The sequence below is a fragment of the Pezoporus occidentalis genome, unplaced genomic scaffold (assembly GCF_034315485.1).
Source record: "Pezoporus occidentalis ecotype Australia unplaced genomic scaffold, CSIRO_AGI_Poc_V1 ctg245, whole genome shotgun sequence".
Taxonomy (NCBI): domain Eukaryota; kingdom Metazoa; phylum Chordata; class Aves; order Psittaciformes; family Psittacidae; genus Pezoporus; species Pezoporus occidentalis.
Genome location: NW_026914340.1, coordinates 969,365 through 988,107, shown reverse-complemented (window position 1 = coordinate 988,107; position 18,743 = coordinate 969,365). Strand labels below are relative to the sequence as shown.

The window sequence follows — 18,743 nt, the reverse complement described above, 5'->3', positions numbered from 1 at the left end:
CAATGTGCACTTCTAGACAGTCTGTAAACCCCTACAGCAGTTTGGGGGCTCTTTCTGCCTTGCAGAGTTCAATTCCAACTACTGCTACGAAGCGTAACAAATCAATGTAAACTACTATATTGTTCAACAGATACTTATTGCTGAAGAACTGACACTTGCTAGAAAGAATGTGGTAGTCAAGCTTGTGACACAGGTCCATAGTAAGGCTTCTCACTTTATTCAGACAGGAGTCTGATGCTCATTTCACAACAATCATTCAACCTAAGCTCGTGGCACAGCAGAAGACCCGTCCACCTGCCAATGCCATTTGGTCAAGCAGTGTAATTCTGTCACCCTATCTTGCAGATCACCGAATCCCAGAACCATCAGTGCTGGAAGGGCCCTCTGGAGCTTAAACAGCTCAACCCCTGCCAAGGCAGGGCCACCCAGAGCAGGGCACACAGGAACGTGTCCAGGCAGGTTTGGGATGGCTCCAGAGAGGGAGACTCCACAACCCCCCTGGGCAGCCTGTGCCAGGGCTCTGCCACCCTCACGTAAAGAAGTTCTTCCTTGTGTTGAGCTGACACTTGTTGTGGTTCACTTTATGGCCATTGCTTCTCGTCCTGTCGATGGACACCACCGGAAAGAGGCTGGCACCATCCTCCTGGCACCTCCTTTGAGGTACTTATCTGCATGGATGAGATCCCCTCTCGGGCTGCTGTTCTCTGCACTAACCAGGCCCAGCTCCTGTAATCTCTGCTCCTAAGAGAGATGGTCCAGATCCCTGAGCATCCTTGTGGCTTCCTCTGGACCCTCTCCAGTAGCTCCTTGTCTGTCTTGTACTTAGAACTGGACACAGATGTGGCCTCACCAGGGTCAGTAGAGTGGGAGAATCACCTCCCTAAACCTGTGGCCTCCTCCTGATACACCCTAGGATACTACTGGCCACCCTGGCTACAAGTGCACAGCAAACAGTAACCGAATCTGGATGTTTGTTAAAAAGCTAAGGGAAACCAGCTTTTGTAAGAGTGCATTTCACAAAACCAGGCTCCAGAGCACACTGCAAATCTGCATCACAAGGTGTGAGGCAGTTCAAGTAGCTGAGCACATAGGTCAGACAAAACGTATGCATACCGCTTACCATCAAACCTTCGTTTTGCCCTTCTGAATCATAAAGGACACTACATTTAATGAATTGAACTCTGCAGAATTTCAGAAACACCACACACACAAATCAAAGCATATATTCAATGCTTTCGTGTGTACTTTGATACTCCATTAACATATTCAACTTACTTTTTTACAGCTGTAATTTAGTGCTGAAAATTAGTGACTTTGACATGTGGCACAGATGACATGGCACAAATTGAGGCTTAAGGAGTATGAGAAAGAGTGCCTGCCTACACATTACACTGAAAGGAAAAATTACCTTAGAAATTAAATATCTTTATGTCACTCCTTTCTATGAATACCTATTATCTGCGCCAGCAACACTGGCAAATAGTTGAACAAGCTGCAACCAGAACTCTTCAGAAGCTTGATTTATGTATCCTTAAAAATAAACTTATACCAACATAAAGCACTTATCTTTCAAAAAGATGACATTATACAGAGATCCTATGCCTGGAATCCTAGCTAGTTTTTCAATTATCAGTCTAATAAAGCACATAATCTCTGAAGAAACCTACGTAGAGCATATATGCAGTCTTACAGCTGAGCACACTTTCCTGATAGTTCTTGATAACATTTACAGGTGTATTACTTCTGAATAGTTCTGGTTTATCTAATCAGGTTCTTTTCAGCTTACTGCATCCATTTCAAAAGAACTAGGGACTGAAAAAAATAGCTCGTTGGCATGCAGCATTTGGCAGTGATTCTCAGTTCCTGCTCAACAGCAGCCAAACATAAAACAGCACCCAAGAAGACAAAGACTGGTAGCACTTTCATGTGGAAGTTAGAACTCAGACCAGCACTCCAGTAAGAGAAAACAGAATGAAGTCTGACAAGTTATTAATAGCTTTGCCTTATACATTACACATCTGAAAGAAGTGGATAAAACCGCTTTAGGAATTCAGCTTGCCTCACAAATATTCTCTAACTTATCTCAAGCAAGTTCAAGTTCGCCCACCTGAATATCCAATAACACTGCCAAGCCACGTCAGGAGCTTCAGACCAAAGCTCTGATGGGCAACAATAGATGAATGCATAACTTGTACTTTCAATGGCTTTGTCTGACGACTGGTATTTCTCTTAAAAAGAAAAGGAAAAAGGATGTAATGCATATTTAAGCAAGGACTAGCATACATTTCTGCACAGAAACACAGCACTCCTATGATTAATTTCGATATTTTCATATCAATACATATTCTAATTACTAACACCTACACAGGGAAGCAACAAAACCAAGAAAGTTCAAACTTCCTTTAACCTACTAATATTTCAAAGACCTTATTTTATGCAGTATCAACACATTTAGGCCAATCCATTTTCCACTCTTGGCCTCCTATCAACGTACACACTGCTCTGCTGCGTTTTACTGATAAGCAGGCCCACACAACCTAACATAGCCATGCATATTTGTTCCTCCTGTGATATGCAAGTCACACACCAAGGAAAGAAACTGATGGCCCACGGGCTATTTTCAAAAATACAAATGAAACACACTGAGTTAAAGCAAGAAAAAGCATTTCCCCTTGTTAGAAACCTTAATACTTAGACATTACACATAACAGCCCTTTGCTCTTTGCAAAGGTGGCAAGTTAAAAACATTACACAACTTTATAGATAAGTTAATGTTGTCAAAATAAGTTTAAGGCCAGTAACTAGTTGCAGTACTTGTTTTTCAGCAGTAGTAATATACATAAAGCATTCCTATTTTGTATGATTAAGTACTGCACTGCAGCAGTCCAAGAAAAATTAAGTGGAAAATATTCTTCTCATGTTCTTACATAGAAGAGCTTTGTATCAGACAGATACTAGGCATACATACACACACGTATAAATACACACACACAAAATGAAAGGGTATTTGTAGCTTCACACTTAGATTCAACCAGTAGCAATTTCCACTAACTGTGAAAGACACAAATAACTTCATGCTATAGGAGTAAAACTAGAAGAGTTTAACTTCACTGACCTGAAGTGACATGCAGTTCTGAAAGATGACATTGGAAGTTCCTGATCACACTCTGTTTACTGATGGGAAAAGCTGCCTAGGAACTTCTTTTTAGGAAATGATTTTGGTCGTAAGGTAGACCAGAGTACACAAATAAATAAAACCAGAGCCTCAACCTGTATTTTGATACCTCTACTAGGCACACTGAGGCAAAGATGAGGCAAACAACCAAACAATTTTACTTACCACAATGACTGATTTTGCTTGATCGCAGTACTGGAAGTCTCCATACCGAACAGACCTACGTCCCTTGAAATGTGTAAAGGAGTAACATTACCACCAGGTTCTGAACAAGAAGTTCAAATACTGTTTTACATGAGTATAAAAGATACAGTAACAGTTTCAGACACACGTTAACCACTCTCACTTTCTGTGTGTACCAAGATGTAACCATCACACATTTCAAATAATGAAAACTTATCCTTAGTACTAATGCATTTAAAGATACTTCAGGCATTTCAAAGCCTTTAAAAAGCAGATACTAAAGCTAACTGGTCTTCTAAACATACAAATAAAGCCCCTGATTTATTTCCAAATTGGAAGGCTTTCCATCTTTCTATACTGTTAACACATCCATTGAAATAGCTGACTGGATTTATCATGTATTACAGACAGAATAGCTTACTGAGATTTCAGATCTGGTCTGATGCCAAATCACTGTTTCAGGCATAACCTCCTCATTTCTTTTAGATACGTACACACATGCACAAGTATATAAGGATTCATAGTTAGGATGAGGGCAGAGAACACCAGAAGGGAAAAAACACCAAAGTGCATCCTATAAATCCACAGCATGTGCTCAAGTCAGCACATCCTCAGAGATCAATAGCAAATCTTTTGGTTACCGATAGCACAGAGTAGTGGTAATATAAAACCGAAGTCTAGTTCAGTGTTAAGTAATATAAAGTAGTTGTATTTCCTTTCCCACCGACATCCTTGAGGTACTTTAACAACCCAAAATGACAATTCTCCTTGCCGTTTTGGAAGAGCCCTCCTCCCCACAGCAGCCCCCCCAAAAGGCACAAGCAAACAAAACAATATAAACACCAATATAAAAAGGCCACTCATTTTCACAGCAGCTGCTTAGAGGCCTATGGCACAAATAGCAAGATGCAGTTGTCCCCAGAAATTGTCCCTTTCTTGGAAAAAAGGCACACAAGCCACAATGCAAACACAGCTGACACCAACATAGTAGTTAAAATTATATTCAGCATGAGCTCATTGTTCTTTCTAACCACTGCATGAAATGTATTATCTCTTCCTGCCATTCTCATCTGACAATGATGAAAAAGAAAATGAAATTAAAACCAAAACAAACACAAATATTTCCATGAGCCTGGGAGCAAAAGCAGTCAGTTAAGGATTTTATCCCTCACAGTTGACTGGTGTTTCTCTGAGAAGCATTTCCAACGCTCAGGAGCACATACAGGGGCTCTTTCAATGTCAGCTCCCTGGCGTACAGTAAGGGATGAGCTAAATCTGCTACCTGTCCTTCACACGGCAGCAAGATACACCCTGCTATCTACCCTCCCAATGCTTACTGGGGTACAGTTACACTCATTAACACTGAGATATACTCAGTATTAGGTCTGGTTTGGATTAGCCAACGAGTTACTAACGTATTTCAGGGTGACCTGACACACAGGGCTCAAATACATTAACCACATTTTGGGAAAAGAAACTAAAGTAAATGTAGTCATATCGAGTCAACATTAGGGTAAGTGTAAGCACAAGTTCTAGCAATACATTTACTTACATCTCTATCTACTGTTGTTGCAAAACCAATAGCTTCCTTCTGCGTGCAGTTGACAGCCTTCTGAAGAGTATAAATAACTTGTTCATAGGTATGGACTTCATCATTAAACAGCATGCAGTAGTAAGTGTCACTCTTCTCGCTTCAAAGCAAGGATTGAATTTATATAATTCAAAGTAATGCAATTTTAAATACAAACTTCTAGGTTAACCAAGTTTTCTAACATGCAGACAACCCAAGCCTGAGCTCCCTTTGCTATACTGGAACATCTCAATCTGACCACCCCTAACTTCTACAGGAATGTGCACCTTTCCTGCAGAATTAAGTCCCAAACGAGTGAAATCTCAAGACAACACTTAGTCTGAGTATTATTTGTCAACATTTGTTGATTATGACTTGACAGTTTCCTACTAAGAACACTTTGCCTTCCAGTGCAGCTGTGCTCAATGCATTCCCCATAGCTTCTGAGAGACGTCACCCATAGTGGCGTTATTTTACCACACCTGGTTCCCTGATACGGCATAAAAGTACTATTAGACAACAAGACCTTGGCAGGCTCCTAAAAAGCCCAAACTCCACGATCCTCAAAGCCACAACTTAGGAAGCTTACACAGATTCAGTGCAATCTTTTGATTCCCATCCTTTAGTTACACGGCATTCTTACTCACACAACACAAAGATACTAACAAATGAATCCATGGTAACTGTGATGCTACAATCCACTTAAACACTCTGAATGCTGCAAAATTCGTAAGTGGATCACCAAAAGCACAAAATGCTTTTTCCATCAGAATTTCAGTAACTTGGATCATTAAAAATTAACCTGCAACTTCTTTTACAGTGTTGTATTTTGCTAGTACTTCCTTTTCAATGTTAAGAAAACAAAGCTATCACAAAGATATTGTTTCATCATCAGTATGGAGAGAAAGGGGCTTTATAATCACACAAATAAAAAAATATGAGAAAACAAATCTATTGTAATTATTTGCAAAATATTCCTGACAATTTAGGAAAGGCAGAAAAAGTACCTAAAAATCAAAATCTGCATCTGCTATTGTTAATATCTGCAAACCTTTAAGAGGCAGAAGACAAGGACTATACTTACATCATTTCTAGGCCAGGCAATTCATTTTCCTTTTCCCATGTTAATATATCTACTGCATATTTAAATGTGATGGCAAAAATATTGTAAGCTCTTGCTACCATATCTTCTGGTAAGTGCACAAGAGGGTCCTGGAAAGTAAATAAAAAGAGCAATTGGGAACTTAAATGAAATTCAGAACAGAAATAGTCACATTTGCACCTCCCTGTCAAAGATGATGCAAGCGTCTTTAACCACTTGCTCTAAATGACCTCACATTTGAAAGGAATAGAGTCACGAATCATCCAGTTTCCTTCTTCCAGTTCTTCAGTGACAACCGCCAAAGCAGTAACCCAGCATTCAATACCTAAATGTTAACTGGTCTCTAATCACTCAAATTTCCACTCACTTCTCCATTTTCACTGTCATTGTTCCCACCTTCTAAGATAGTTCTGAAGATCTTCTAACTTCAGCTGTAAGAAAATCTGCTTTTACCACAATGTCTTCAAAACAGAATTGGAAATCACTCCGTATTTTGTCCCACTTACCAATATTAGTAAACTGCTGGATATAGCCATACATATTATATATGTATATTATATATGGATATATTGCCTTGTTTTATGTACATGCATCGAGAGGCAAGAAGTCTTACCTATCCAAGTTTCTACAACATCCAGCACACTGGGACCATGACAGATGCTCCACATCTCTAACAGGCTGTGGTATATGAATAACAGAATACCTAAATATATCTATGCATTTCATAATCGTAGAATGGTTTGGGTTGGGATAATGAGCTCCCCATGTCCCAGTCTTGTTTACAATGAGCTATTCCCCTTTTGTACGTGGTCTATGCACCCACTTGTCTTTGTTATGCGCTCTTCAGCGTGCTCTCCATTCGACATCAGCAGCAGCCGCTACAAACTCATCCTCCTCTCTCTGCCAGAGCAGAATTGCTGCTGCTGCAGTGGGGGAACTGACGTGAGGAGGGGAAGGGAGAAGAGTGCTGCCTCAGTCTGCAAAGCCTACTTTTTTGGAGCAGCAAATGAGAACCACTGCTAACTCTGAATCAGGTAGAGTACAGGTACCACTGCCATTTCCTTCCAATCCATTTCAAGGGATTTGTGTGTGAACAGAAAACATTTAAGTCTCCTCTGAAAGGATTATTCTTCTACTAGTTCAAATGTTTGATGTTCAGAGCAATGAGTCCCTGTTCTACAAAGCTAGAAAGGGAACACTGCATGCCCTGCAGGTCACCTGGCATATACTGGGTCACTGACTCAATTCCTCATTTGATATTTTGAGGTATGTGTAACTGCTAGCCAATTAAAATGTTTCACAGTAGCCCAGTCCCTGGTTTATGATTACCTAGTACCTAATTGTGTGTCTCACCACAGCTTCTGTTGTACAAAAATGGTCACAACAATCTTTCCAGAACTTAAGTCTGCATTATCTCCAGGAGCCCCTTGACAGTCAGCAGTTCACCTGCACTAGTACTGCTGCCTATTTACCTTCTCCACCACCAAACAAGCTTTTATAGACCTCTACTCATATCACCATTATGGCTTTCCTTTAACAGCAAGTTGCTTTGATTTAAAAAACCTGTGCACTTTGCTTTGGTAAGAATCAGAACGCATATAGCACAGACAGCTTAACTTGGCTTCTTCATGCACATGATCACAAGGCAGACTCCCTTCACCTTTCAGAATAGGACAGAAGAACAAAGAAACAGAACTAAAGCTACAGAGGCAACAAAGAACATATAAAATGAAGCCTTTAAGTAGAAAATGTAATTCTAAATAGCTCTTTAAGTTGGACACTAATTTTGCCTAACACAGTGAGGTTCAAATACTACTACTGAAGTTCCTCCCACCTCTCATGCATGGCATACAAGACTGAAAATAACTTCATATGAATAATTTATATATACACACACATACATACACGGCTGATGTTTTGAAATACAATGCCTCAACTGTTATTACCTCTTCTTCTGCAGTCTCTGAAGTGTTAATTTCATGCTTTTGACAGTAAGGACCTTCTTTCCAAGCTTCTGTATCACCACAGTCACAGAAACCTCCTCCACCTGATGTTGTCATCTACAAATATTTTAAAACAAAGCAGTTCAGGTGAATATGTATATACATACACGCACATTAAGACATGAGTAGTCACAGCTAAACTACAAAAGCATGACGAAGCTTTAGCCAGTACCCTACTAAAGTAGCACAGTGAAAATGTGTCTGCTTCTATGGTGACTAAAGCTCTTCTCCTTCACCAGTTTGCTTATGCCAAAAGAAAAGTAAAGAACACCCCACAAAAATCAAACAAAATCACCCAAACTTCCAACCCCCTGCCCCACCTCAGGGCTGCGGGGTTCTCCTGGATGCCAGGGGTTTTAATTCTACGACTTGCAATGCCATCTGCACTACTCCAGATTCTCAGGTTTAATCTGAACAAAGCTGAATTGTTTCATATAGCACTATTACACAGCAAGCAAAAGATGTGCTGCTTTTAGTGAAAGGAGTTCACAGACAAAACTTACACTGTTCACATAAGTCTCAGCAAGCACAGAAAAAAAGTAGCTGAAAACTAATGATACATTGACACTGGTTTAGTACCATTTATTTTAAGGCTAAGACCACCTCAAATTAAGAGGTGTAATAATACTTTTTTTGAACCACAACTATTAACTGATTTATAGAAGAATTCCGCTTGTGCCTGTTTTTGGCATACAGGTACATTTTGTATATACAGGTGCACCCTACAGATGGACACTGGAAAGGACATTTGCTTGCACTTTTGGACGTCACCTAGACTTGCTAATTCACTACGCCTGCAAACTGAAAACCTGCATCCAAGAAGCATGCTGATATTAGCAAATTGGGCTGGGTTTCTTGTTTGGGGTTTTGGGTTTTGTTTTGGGGTTCTGCTTGGTGTTTGGGGTGTTGTTTTTTCTTAAATCCTAAAGCTCACTGCAAGCATGCAGTGTGATCAGACTGACATTAACAGCAGGGCAGTCTTGTCAGAAACTGATCTACAGAAAGGCTGCACTGAGAGTTTTCACTCAGCTTCATAGTTTAAAACCACACCAAGGCCTTCTTGGGTATTCTTTGCAGGGTTATTTTTAACTCATCTCTACTACTAATAGCAGTATATTACTAAAATAAACAGCATCTACAGTTTTAGTTTTCTATTTTATGTTCAAAAGCAAACAAAAACGCTGCTATCGTACAGATTTTGATAATAGTTCAGAAGTTTAAAAAAACCTAGGTTTTGGTAAAAGAGGTTTCTCATTCAAAGTTTTTCGATTCCTTTAAAGATAGTCAAACATCATGGCGAAATAAAGTCAAAAACCAACTCTAATCCTGTATCCAATTCACATCTTAAAGATAACACACATTTGTAAGCTTAACTGGTGCACATAAAACGTAATTGCCCGATACTTTCAAGTGTTAACTTTCAGAATTTACACTTGCATCAAAACACTCAAGTTCTTGGAAGATTATTGCAGACAGAATTCCAAACTTTGTGTCCATCCAACATTTTGGAATTCTACATTATTAACCAAGGAGTTTCATACACATGCAAAATTGATGACTACAACACATATTCCAGCAGTATTACTAACCCTGTATCGGTGCTCTCTGTGAATACTTCCAAGAAAGCACTCCATGCATAGCACACAAGTTGGGTCAACTGCACAGTCCCTGAAAACACCAAGAAATGAACAACAACAAAAAAGCAGTGTTAAACAAATGGGCTTGCCTTTAAGCACTCTTTTTACAGCAGGTAACTTTCAAATATCACCAATGAACCCCCCGACTAAAGCACAGATTATCCTGAAAGAGGGAGGGAAACAAGTGAAGAATAAAATCATCTGTTCTCATCAAAGAAGAGGCTTTACAATATTGTTTGAGCAGCATGCATGCTTGGGCAATATAGCCGTTGACTTCAACGGATGAGACCAGTATACAAGCAAGTAAACAGATGAATTCCAGAACATGGTATAAACCCAAGCAAGCTCTCTCAAGTAGAGTACAAGCACTATCAACCTCCAGCAACTGGAGAAAACACTTTTTGCACTGAACACTGGAAAGAAAGATAGCACACAAGAGATTACATCAATCCTCTGCTTCTAAGATTAGCCCTACGAGCTCACTGAAGAGGTCCAAGAATGCAGTTTCCTGAACCAGGAGATCACAGACCGTAAGGTCCTGTCTACAAGCACTGCTATAGCAGATAGAAGAAATATTTTGAGCAAAAGGGGGTAAACGTATGAATGAGAGAATTATGCATTATATTTAGTCTCCCTGAGGAGCACTGAAAATAGGTGAACGCGTGTAACACAACTGACTTAAAGCACCTCAAGATTAAGGGAGTCAGGTTTTGCAATGTAGAAATAACTACCAAAAGAATGAATGTCTTACGATGGTTATTCTTAGAACAAGAATCCAGAGAAGCAATTTATTTTGTTTAAAAGAAAACACCAGAGCTCCTATGAAATGTTACTATCAAGAGTTCTCTTCATTTCATTTCACCAAATAAATTCAACCAGGTTAATCACTGAAAGATAACCAGGCAACCAGGACTTACTCTGCATGAAGTACCATTTTCACATTTGTTTTCTTTAGAGGAGCCACAGAAGGTGAAAATGTCAAAGTACAATGATATGAAGCTCTTCTGACTTAGATTAATTTGTGTTTCATAGTAATTCTCCTTAAATTTAAAAAAATAAACTTATTGCAACAATATACCTGTAAGACTGTGCAGATCAGTTCTACAATACTGGGTACTGATTCTTCAGAGCTCTAAACCTGTGGCAGTATACTTACAAATTCAGTACCATCTGCCAAGGATGCCTATACTTAAAAGCAGACCTGTAAGCTTCCCAACTGGACAGAAAAGCCACTGCTATTACTGGATCTCATGGACTCAGAAGACCATCTTTTTTCTGTATCCCACAAAAGTTTAAGCTCTCACTCTTCTTCATTACCAGCTACAAATTGAAGAAAACCGTTGATGCACAACAGGAAACATGAACAGTCTTACATCTATGTTCTCTACTTAATCCAAAGAAGATGAAACTCTACCTTGATAAGAGCAACAGCAAAAATATTTTGTAATGACTTTTGACCCTGACTCGAGCAGAATATCGGATAAGATGGCCTACAAAGACATCCTTTCTGACCTGAACGACATTATGATTATACTGCTGTATTTAAATCTTTTTTCTATTTGAAGACCCTGAGTACGAATAGTACATTCACTCATTCTCTAAATTCTACACCAATGGCTTGCGCTATTCTGTTTTCAACATACCTGACAGTATTCCCAAGGATATCATTTATATGTTGAGTTGTTTGTCTTGAAAAAGCAGGTGTTTAAAAGAAATTAACAGAACTCCCACACTTTTCATTAGTACATATGAAGAGAATTCATTCACTAACATATTACTTCTAGGCTGCAATTTGACTTCAAATTACTTCTGTTTTTTCAGTTCTTTGGGACCAGATTTCATACAAAGGTACTAAAGAAGCTCTGGAAATTCTTTTTATAGCCTCTTGAAAGTCTTCATCCTCCCTACCCTATTCTACTTGAAGAGGCACCTTACCAAGTAAACTATCTCAAGTCCACCCTGAAAGAGAACTTCAGAGAGTAAGGCCAATAAGGTATCATGTTTCTAGAAGAGGGGGCTACTAGAGGGTAACGTTTGTCTAAGATCATTTCCATCCCCTAAATGAAGGGGATGAAAACACAGAAAAACAAAACCTTGCAATGAAAGAGACATAACCCTCCCTCTGCCAACCCACTAAGTGCTCAAGTGTCTGAGAGAATGGTAGAAAAAACACACAAAACAAGAAGAATATGTGGCAGAGAGGGTACAAACTAAACTTAAACTACAGACATTTCAGGAAAGAGAAGATAAGGTAATGAATACACAGCTAGGAATACACTGGCTTAAAACTGAAGGTTTTTTTAGCTATTTGGAATTGGTTAGTGGTTTCCTGTCTTCTTTCAAGTAAAATGGTATTTTTTAGAGAGACCTAAAGATAGAGGTAGGGATGGAACAAGAAGCTGGTACTCCCATTTTAGCATCCAATAGATTGGTTGAACAGGTCACAGAAAATGGTCAAAAATACAGGATCAACTCTGACAGTTGTTCTTAAACACCTCAATAACATGCACACAAACCTGCCCACTTACTTCCGATTAATGAGCTTAAATAACACTGACAGTTAGTTTACCCCAACCACTTTCTTAATCTTGTCACAGAACCCCAGACTGGTTTGTGTTGGAAGGGACCTTAAGATCACCCAGTTCCAACCCCCTGCCACGGGCAGGGACACCTCACACTAGAGCAGCTTGCTCCAAGCCTGGCCTTGAACACTGCCAGGGATGGGGCAGCCACAGCTTCTCTGGGCACCCTGTGCCAGCGCCTCGGCACCCTCACAGGGAAGAGCTTCTGCCTTAGATCTAACCTGAACCTGCCCTCTTTCAGTTTGAACCCATCACCCCTTGTCCTATGGTTGCAGTCCCTGATGAAGAGTCTTACATTTCTTTTGTACAGAAAACACTCAACATTTTGCTAACTCGTATTTTCCCACTTACAGATCCGTAGTGCGTTCGTTTTCCCCTGGTTCCAGCTGTCATGAAACACTGCAAGGTTACTTTGAACTACATTAGGGATATGAACTTTTCACGAGGACAGTGTATTCTTACTGGAAAACATTCCCCAAAATTATAAATACTCCAAATTCTAAACGCTTCACAATGCTCAACTGAACTACCTGCAAGAATACGTAGGCTCTCCCACTTTAAAAACACGGCCACAGAGATGGGAAGGTTTGTTCGCTTGCTCAAGCTTTGGAAAACCAAATGCAGGATCTTCCCCACAGAGGTACCATTCCATTGGTCCCAGCAGAACATGTTGTGCCAGCATGTCTTCCTTTTGTGGGGCAGGGTTAGGCCCCCTGCAGTAAATTTTTGGTACATAGTAGGCCAGATGCTGGTATACTTCTTTCTGAAGGTCATTTGCTTGTAGCCATTTCTTTCAAATGAAAAGGAATAAGAACACAGATTGCTCATTAATAAAAACACCAATCACAGTTCTAGCATCAAGATAACTTTTTAATTTCTAAATCAAACGATCTAAACCGGCAATGCAAAGCTAGAAAGCCACGCTTCCTTCTAAGTGTGAAATCTAGATGATCAGAAAGACATTAAGAAAGGAATCATTAGCTTCCCTGCTTGCACATTTTATCCTTTTGGCACACAAAATTCTCTGCAAAACCACAAGATTTAAGAGACCAAAATGTTACAGATTTTCCTCTGGGATGCATGACCAGGAAAATGTCCAAGATTAGCAGTGACTGTTAGGATAAAGCCCAGACTATGCTGGTTGCATTTCTCTGAGTGCAGGCTGATGCTGCCAGCTGGGACACAGGAGGAACAGAAGCCTGGAATTGGCAAGGAACAGGCAAAGACAGCAAGTACAAGGAGAATGGCAAACACAGCATTAGGTAATGGTCCCTCTCATTGAATTTCAACACATCACCTATGAAAATTAAAGGGACTTGGTTTCTCCTACCACCAAAATAACTTAACTGGATTACTATTTCAAGTGTGATGTTAGACCCATGAATTCCTGGACTGGGTTTGTGTGGCCTCAAGTTTTGGTAGCGGGGGGGGACGACGGGGACTGCAGAGGTGGCTTCCTCTATGTCCAACAGAGCCAGTGCAGCCGGCTCCAAGACAGACCCACCACAGGCCAAGGCTGAGCCCATCAGTGATGGTGGTAGTGCCTTTGGGATAACAGATTAAAGAAGGGAGAATAAGAAAAAAACACCTGAACAATTGCGAAACAGCTCTGCAGACACCAGGGTTCGTGAAGGAGGGGAAGAGGTGCTCCAGAGCAGAGATTCCCCTGCAGCCTGTGGTGCAGCCTATGGGGAGGCAGCTGTGCCCCACAGCCCATGGAGGTTAATGGGGGAGCAGACTTCCACCGGCAGCCCATAGGGGACCCTACGCCAGAGCAGGGGGATGTCCAAGGAAGCTGTAATCCCATGGGAAGCCCACACTGAAGCAGGCTCCTGGCAAGACCTGTGGCCTGTGGACAGAGGAGCCCACACTGGAGCAGGTTTGCTGCAGAAGCTGTGACCCCAAAGAGGACCCACATTGGAGCAGCCTGTTCCTGAAGGATGCACCTGGAGAAGGGACCCAGGCTGGAGCAGCCTCTTCCTGAAGGATGCACCCCATGGAAGGTACCCAGCCTGGAGCAGCCTCTTCCTGAAGGATGCACCCCATGGAAGGGACCCAAGCTGGGGCAGTTTGAGAACTGTAGCCCATGAGAAGGACTCGTGCTGAAGTTCATGCAGGACTTGGCTCCTGTGAAGGGACCCCACTCTGGAGCAGGGGAGGAGTGTGAGGAGTCCTCTCCCCTGGGGAGGAAGGAGCAGCAGAGACAACGTGTGATGAACTGACCACAGCCCCCATTCCCATCCCCTGTGGCACTGGGGGGGGAGGAAGTGGAGGATTTGGGAGTGAAGTTGAGCCTGGGAAGAAGGGAGGGGTGGGGGGAAGGTGTTGTAAGATTTGATTCATTTCTCATCATCCTGCTGTGGTTTGATTGGTAACAATTTAATGTCCCCCAGTGGGGTCTGTTCTGCCTGTGCTGGTAACTGGTGTGTCTCTCCCTGTCCTTGTCTCGACCCATGAGCCTTGTGGTGTCTTTGCTCTCCCCTGTCTGGCTGAGGAGGGCAGCGACAGAGCAGCTTTGGTGGGCACCTGGCGTCCAGCCAGGGCCAACCCACCACAATTCCCTTAATCAATGAATTGTAAAAAACAATGTTGACAAAGGTTTTTAAAAGCCAACAGACAAAGATTTGCAGCTGCCGTAAGCCACGGAAAAACTCACTGCTCCTGCCAGTTGCTGAGTTGTTTGGGATTTTTTCCCCTTGAATGCACACAGAGTAAAACAACCCTCTAGGACAACATTTGTTTTATGTCTGCCTTATGGATTACAACTTTATAAAAGTTCAAACTGTAAATTAAGGTTGCAAGGCTTTTAAAATAAACAACTGGGAGCAAGCCCATAATGCAAGCGTGCACTGATTAAATCCTGTGTTACATAAACAGCCTTAGTCTGCCATTTCTCATTGTAAATATGACAACCAGATACCCCCTGGCAACTTCGGAACAAGAACTTGGAATCAACCTAAAACTGTACATGGAAACCAAGAATTAATTATACCAAAACAAGTGGGTTTGGTAATCAAATGTTACAGCTTGATTTACTCTGAATTATTTATGGCTTACTCTACAGAAGTTATGATTGAGACAATGGTTGTACTAAGTTCCTTAGGATACAGCCAGAGGCAGCGCAGCACTTAGCCCTTGGGTTTTTTTAACATACTGTTCACTTACTAATATTAATTTCATTACTGATCATTAATATTAATTTACTGGACTACATTTTCTAAAGCAGAAATTGATACTAAAAAAAACAAACAACTTACTTGTTAAGCACAGCCCTTAGTAGACCAAGATGCTTTCTCCTCAGTTCTCTTTCCTTAAGTTGGAATCATTAAAAATCACAAACTTTCTGTATTGATCAATTATTTTTATTCAGGCAGCCTTTTTCCAAGGAAGTCCATGGGAAAAGGTTGCCGAAAAGCCACATCCAACAATCCAGAAGTTTACAGATAATCTCGCCAGGATCCAGAGAATACCACACAGATGGGTAAGGTTTTCATGTCTGCTTATTTCCCCCAGCTCATTAATCTTTTCCTCTCCTTTCACCATTTGTGCCAAGTGTCTCCTACCACCAGGAACTGACCTAATCACAGTGAAACTGAGTTTGTCTCTTCTATGTTTTCCATTTAATAAGATCATTTTTAGATTTCTTTCTAGGGCACGTGTTACTACACCTGCATTTTTCTCAGGAAAAAAAGAAGTACTTTTAATTTCAGCTTTTTAATGCAGCAATACACTACTGAGTTCTACCTAGAACATAGACCACGCACATTAGCTACCCTACAAGCTCAGACAAATACCTAGCCAGAGAAAATTCTTGTTCCTCGGGTAAACAGCTTTCCCATCCCCAAAAACTCTGGCAGTAGTTGCCTGAAAGTTAGGTGTGGCAATACTGAACATCATCACACCTAAACCTCTTTTGGAGCCAGTTCTACACACATAACTGTGCATAAGGCTTTGAAAATCAGCTCCTGGCTCAAGGAATATCAGAAAGGAGTACAGGCTACCAGGGCAAGGAAACAGGAAAGTAAGACAAAGTACTGTGGTGCACGTAGAATTGTGTATGTGTGTTGTGCTGCCTAGGAGGCACTGGACTCCAGCGAAACTACTCAAAAATGTGGCAATCTCTTCTTCAACAAAAGCATTTTGTATTCAGGGAAGTTTTCAAATGGTGTTTGTCTTCTCTTCCAACCTGAAGTCACATGGAAGAAAAGCTAATGTTCCACTCTCCCCAAAGAGGGAAGTGTATCCCCTGTCACTTCCTCCCCCTCATTTTTGACTGCCCTGGAAACGCACTGACCAAACGGTCCATCAGGGCTTCTATTAAATCCACATCTAAAATAAGGAGATACTAGGAAAACAAGACATGTAATAAGCCAATTATAGCTCATGCTAGTGATGACAGAGGATAAAAATGAGAGAGAAGTGACCAAATTTAAGCTGGTGCTTGTACCTGTAGCGAATTCCTAATATGCTCCACTTTTGCACGTTTGCCTTGGGCTTATCTATAGCATGACCCAAAAATAATCTGCTACGCACAAAGGCAAGACAGTCTGAGCTTAGTTTGGGCTACTTTATGAAGTGCTTCATGAACTATTTGGCTTGCTGTTGAGCGGAAGGAAGCCTAATCCTGGAGCTAAACTAGCTAGGATAGAGCTAAGGATGCACATTTGGCCATCTGATCACACCTCTGTCTGCGCTGTAAAGATAACAAGTGTAATCTGAATTCTAACACAGCACAGAATCATAGCATGGCTAAGGTTGGAAGAGACCACCGGAGGTCATCCAGTCTACCCCTATCTCACGTTTTCTCCTGGAAAGCAACCGATGTAATTCTCACTGTTAAATACTCAAAGGCAGTTCTTTGTGTTCTTAACCTACAGATATGAACATGAGCAGTCCCAGTGTTTTAACACATCAACCCAGTTCCTCAAACGCGCAAGTGTCTGGCATCTGTGCCAGAAACAAAAGTTTCCCTGAAAACTTCACCCTTGCTCCACTTTCAACTCCTCTTTATAGGAGAGAGAGAGAAGTATATCAACACCAATAGATTACTTGAACTATTACATCGATTTCACTACTATTTCCTCTACAAACGCCCCATTCCAACAGCCCTAAGCTTAACCAGTGCAAGCCTTTGTTAGAAGCGTATCTTGAATACCCAAGAAGAACGCAGAACCCCGTAAACTCCGCGCTACAAAAACCCTATTTGCGGGCAGACATGGACCTAAATAAACCGGGGAGAAGGAACCTTCTCACGTCGAGACACGACTGCAAGCGGAAAGGCAGCACAGGAGGCAGGAGGAGTGAACTTCTCGGCTGCCTGGAGAAGGGAAGAAGCAGCAAGCGAAGGAGCGAGGTCCAGAGCGGCGGCCCCGCTGCCGTCCTCACCCGCCAAGCCTCGGCGGCTGGCTGGGAGCTGCCACAACCACCGGAAAAGCCGGCTGTGCGCTCCGAGGGACCCCGCCGCTGCAACAGCGACGCCGGCGACAAGAGCGGGCCGAGGGCAGCGAGAGGCGCCAGCGCCGCGCTCGCATCCTGCCGGGCCAGCAGCACCCCCGACCCCCGCTCGGCCCCACAAACAGACCCCGGCCCTCAGGGCCCCACCGCCGGCCCGGCAGGACGGTGCCGGCCCCGCGGGCCCCCGCTCCTTTCTCTCTCCGCCCCAAGCGCTTCTCGCCCCGCCGGGCTGGCCCGCGGCTTACCACGGCGATCTCCTCGGCGGAGCACTCCAGCAGGCTCCTGTCAATGGCCTGCACCTCCGCTTCCAAGTCCGCCGCCATCTTAACCCCCCCGCCGCGCAGCCGCCGCCGCCGCGGCAGGGACACCCGGAACCGGGCCGGGCCGGGCCGCGCAGCCAGGGAAACCCGCTTCCGCTTCCGCCCCGCCTCGGCCTGGCGTCACGGCCCGCGGGGCGCGCTGGGAGCTGTAGTCTGGCGCCGCCGCGTTCACCCCCAGCGGTCAAAGAGGAGGCGGTGCCCTGAGGCGCTGGGGAGGGAGGGCGGACGCGGTCCTTGGCCCCGCTCGTTTCCTCCAACGTTGAGGGGGCAACGCCGGGTGTCCCCTCCCGAGGCTGAGCCCCGCTCGCCCTGTCAGTGCTGCCTGTGGGAGAGGGGCCAGCAAGGGCTTCGAGGAGGCCCCCCCCGCCCCGCCACACCCTGCCCGAGTGAAAAGGAAACATGAAACCCGCTGAATTAGGTGAATCATAGGATCCCAGGCTGGTCTGGGTTGGAAGAAAGCTTAAGATCAGCCAGTTCCAACCCCCAAACACGGGCAGGGACACCTTCCACTAGAGCAGCTTGCTCCAAGGCCCTGTGTCCAACCTGGCCTTGAGCACTGCCAGGGATGGGGCAGCCACAGCTTCTCTGGGCACCCTGTGCCAGCACCTCAGCACCCTCACAGGGAAGAGCTTCTGCCTTAGATCTAACCTGGACTTGCCCTGTTTCAGTCTGAACCCATCACCCCTTGTCCTGTCGCTGCAGTCCCTGATGAAGAGT

General features: G+C 43.0%; 1 protein-coding gene across 6 annotated transcripts in view; it reads right to left on the bottom strand.

The window, feature by feature from the left end:
• Positions 1-18,105, bottom strand: part of UBR2 (ubiquitin protein ligase E3 component n-recognin 2) — a 56,004-nt gene extending 37,899 nt beyond the window's left edge. For all 6 annotated transcript variants that reach the window (XR_009965613.1, XM_062622721.1, XM_062622720.1 and 3 more), the window contains exons 1-8: positions 17,952-18,105; positions 12,783-13,042; positions 9,623-9,701; positions 7,977-8,090; positions 6,013-6,140; positions 4,911-5,049; positions 3,341-3,403; positions 2,108-2,228 (exon numbers count right to left, since the gene is read on the bottom strand). Coding sequence is in view for 5 of the 6 variants with exons in the window: in XM_062622721.1 (XP_062478705.1) it covers positions 2,108-2,228; positions 3,341-3,403; positions 4,911-5,049; positions 6,013-6,140; positions 7,977-8,090; positions 9,623-9,701; positions 12,783-13,042; positions 17,952-18,029 (982 nt within the window). In the remaining variant the exon portion in view is untranslated. The remainder of the gene's footprint in view (positions 1-2,107; positions 2,229-3,340; positions 3,404-4,910; positions 5,050-6,012; positions 6,141-7,976; positions 8,091-9,622; positions 9,702-12,782; positions 13,043-17,951) is intronic.
• Between the last annotated feature and the right edge of the window lie 638 nt (positions 18,106-18,743).